Raw genomic sequence first — 2,295 nt, 5'->3', positions numbered from 1 at the left:
AGAGCCGTACCAATCAATATTAGGGAGCATTTATTTCCCGTTCTAGTCAGGAGAGAGTGAATGTTTATAATATTAAGAACAAGGACGACAATTAAACCTGTGTTGTCTCTGATCGGAAGAGATATTGATCAGGATCGGCGCTGAAATTTTGCATCTTTGACATTTGCAAGACAATTCCTGAAAGGGTCCTGCTTTGAAGAAATTCTGGTCTCACAGTAATCAGTTCAGCTGTAAAGTCCACAGATAAAGGGGAAAAAAAGTGGACATAATTCTAATTATGGGCAGCAATGTTCGCGAAAGAGTCATCTTTTCAGACAAACGATCAATTTTTGGCATATTATTGGACGTATTCCGGCATCATCATATCTCGGTGAAATTCGAGCCCATTTGCTGTTGATCCCACAGCAGGGATGGACACCTTTCTCAAAGTTTTCTCCAGTGTTAGCTGGTATCTGTCGGAATGCTCACTTGCTCATTGTATTTTTTGGCGAGAGCAATTCATTAATTGTTCACACAGCAAGACGTGCCAGGAGTCAATGTTTTGGACAAATAATCGGAGCTAAGTCTGTGGTGCTGATAACTTACTTCGTCCTGCGTGGCGATTGTAGATTATGGAGAATAGGAGAAATTTAATTCACATGATTCAAACTCTTCAATCTGTTCCACAATTTAATAATTTTCCTGAAGGGGTATGTCATTGCATTCATCAGTTCGGACCTGAACTTCGTCTGGCTCACAGTATAAATAAACGTGTTGGTGCAGGAGCTGAGCACTTGCAACATCTTCGCTGTGTGATCTGCGACAAAGTAAGGGTCTTTGTCGGAGTAGTCATAAGTTCGGATATCCATAATTCGTGCATAAATACTGAAGAGAAGCTTGGTTAACCACAAAAGTACAAAACTGCCTGATATACTGAACAGCAAAGTGATGGACTTCTGCCGGTTTTGCAACTCCACATCTTTGTGTTTCTCTCCACTTCTTTGGCCACGGAGACTTCTGCGGATCTGACTGCTCACTAAAATACGTCTGACAGTCAGCACATTGAACAGCAAGATCAGAAAGAATGGCACACAAGGTGTTAAAATGTAGTTGATGATTTCAAATGCAGCCCATGCAGGGGAAGTGTAAAAACTCGATTTAAGTAGGCAACCCCATTCAATATCATCAATGATGTATGATGCGCTATTAGCAAAATACCAGGGTAGAGACTCCAGGCAGCCCAACACAGTCACCGCTGCAAGGAATGCCGCTGCAGTTCTCTCGGTGCAAAATTTGGATTTCAATCTCTCATAGCAAATGGCTACAAATCGATCAGAAGTGAATGTGACTGTGAACCAGACAGAAATCGATGAGGCTGCTGATGCCAGGGCTGTAAAAAGACGACAGAAGGGAGTAAGCCTCGCGAATGAATTTGGAAAATAAATTAAAGAAGTGTATATCAAGATGGCATCAAAAACAACGACAAGGAGATCAGCCACTGCCATTCCAATCAAGTAGCAAGTGAGGCACTTGGACAGACCACACTTTCCTCGGGCCAGGATGATAACTGCGACCAAGTTAACTGTGAGGGAAGAGTGTGAAATACAAGTAAATATTTTCAGGCGTTGTCCTGAATCAAATAGCAATTTAACAGAACCATAAGCAAAATGTTCAGCTTTGATGTTGCACATAACATGCTTTCTAACAATAACACATTTCAAACACAATTTCTGACAATGCAATTTGGATTTCAGCGTACAAACAAATAAAGTAAGGAAATGCAGCAAATACTGCATCATCAATGGCCAAATGAATTTTCTGGGAAATGAAGGAGCAAGTATAATGGCAGTATTTCATGATTATAATGCACAAGTCATGACTTTTAAACAGCGATATTATCACAAGTTTACATCAGCAACACTTGCACTAACAGCTTACTAGGAACACCAATGGCTGAAATAAGAGGATAGAAAACATCTTCTATTTGCCAGACAATTGGATATGCCATTTCTGAGAGTAGAATAACATCAGTTGTTCTGGGTCTCACACTGTTCCCGGAAGTGTTAACTGATCCATTCTAATCGACCTTAATTATATAGAGTGTAAGCCTGCAGGGATACAGTTACAGCTGAAGTTGCTATTAATAACTCCAACTTGAACAAACACATTACATCAACACGTCTGACCATGATGTGATTACTACGGTGGCCAAAACACAGCCATCTCAGGCTTCAGGAGTCAACATTATTACCACCGTTATGCCATGAAGGTAAAGGGGCATGTTGAATAAACTGATTCCATAAATTATGAATAGAT

At 40.5% G+C, this 2,295-nt stretch overlaps 1 protein-coding gene across 2 annotated transcripts; it reads right to left on the bottom strand.

Moving 5' to 3' along the window:
- Positions 1 to 541: 541 nt before the first annotated feature.
- On the bottom strand, positions 542 to 2,024 carry LOC132207350 (probable G-protein coupled receptor 139). Of its 2 annotated transcripts, none has more exons than XM_059642706.1 (2): positions 1,918 to 2,024; positions 542 to 1,561 (listed from the first exon to the last, which is right to left on the bottom strand). In XM_059642706.1, the coding sequence occupies exons 1-2, from the start codon at positions 1,985 to 1,987 to the stop codon at positions 630 to 632; spliced, it is 1,002 nt and encodes a 333-aa protein (XP_059498689.1). In that variant the 5' UTR covers positions 1,988 to 2,024; the 3' UTR covers positions 542 to 629. The 2 variants fall into 2 exon arrangements, with proteins under 2 accessions (XP_059498689.1, XP_059498690.1); XM_059642707.1 differs by having other exon boundaries at positions 542 to 1,369.
- Positions 2,025 to 2,295: the final 271 nt, after the last annotated feature.

This window comes from Stegostoma tigrinum, chromosome 45 (genome assembly GCF_030684315.1).
Source record: "Stegostoma tigrinum isolate sSteTig4 chromosome 45, sSteTig4.hap1, whole genome shotgun sequence".
Lineage (NCBI taxonomy): Eukaryota > Metazoa > Chordata > Chondrichthyes > Orectolobiformes > Stegostomatidae > Stegostoma > Stegostoma tigrinum.
Note: the sequence above shows the minus strand (reverse complement) of the source record. Positions and strands in the feature narration are given on the sequence as shown.

Coding starts and splice junctions, on each gene's coding strand:
- LOC132207350 (XM_059642706.1), bottom strand. CDS start 1,987: ATGGCATATCCAATTGTCTGGCAAATAGAAGATGTTTTCTATCCTCTT. Junction 1,562..1,917: donor TTCAGCCATTGGTGTTCCTA/GTAAGCTGTTAG, acceptor CTTCCCTCACAG/TTAACTTGGTCGCAGTTATC.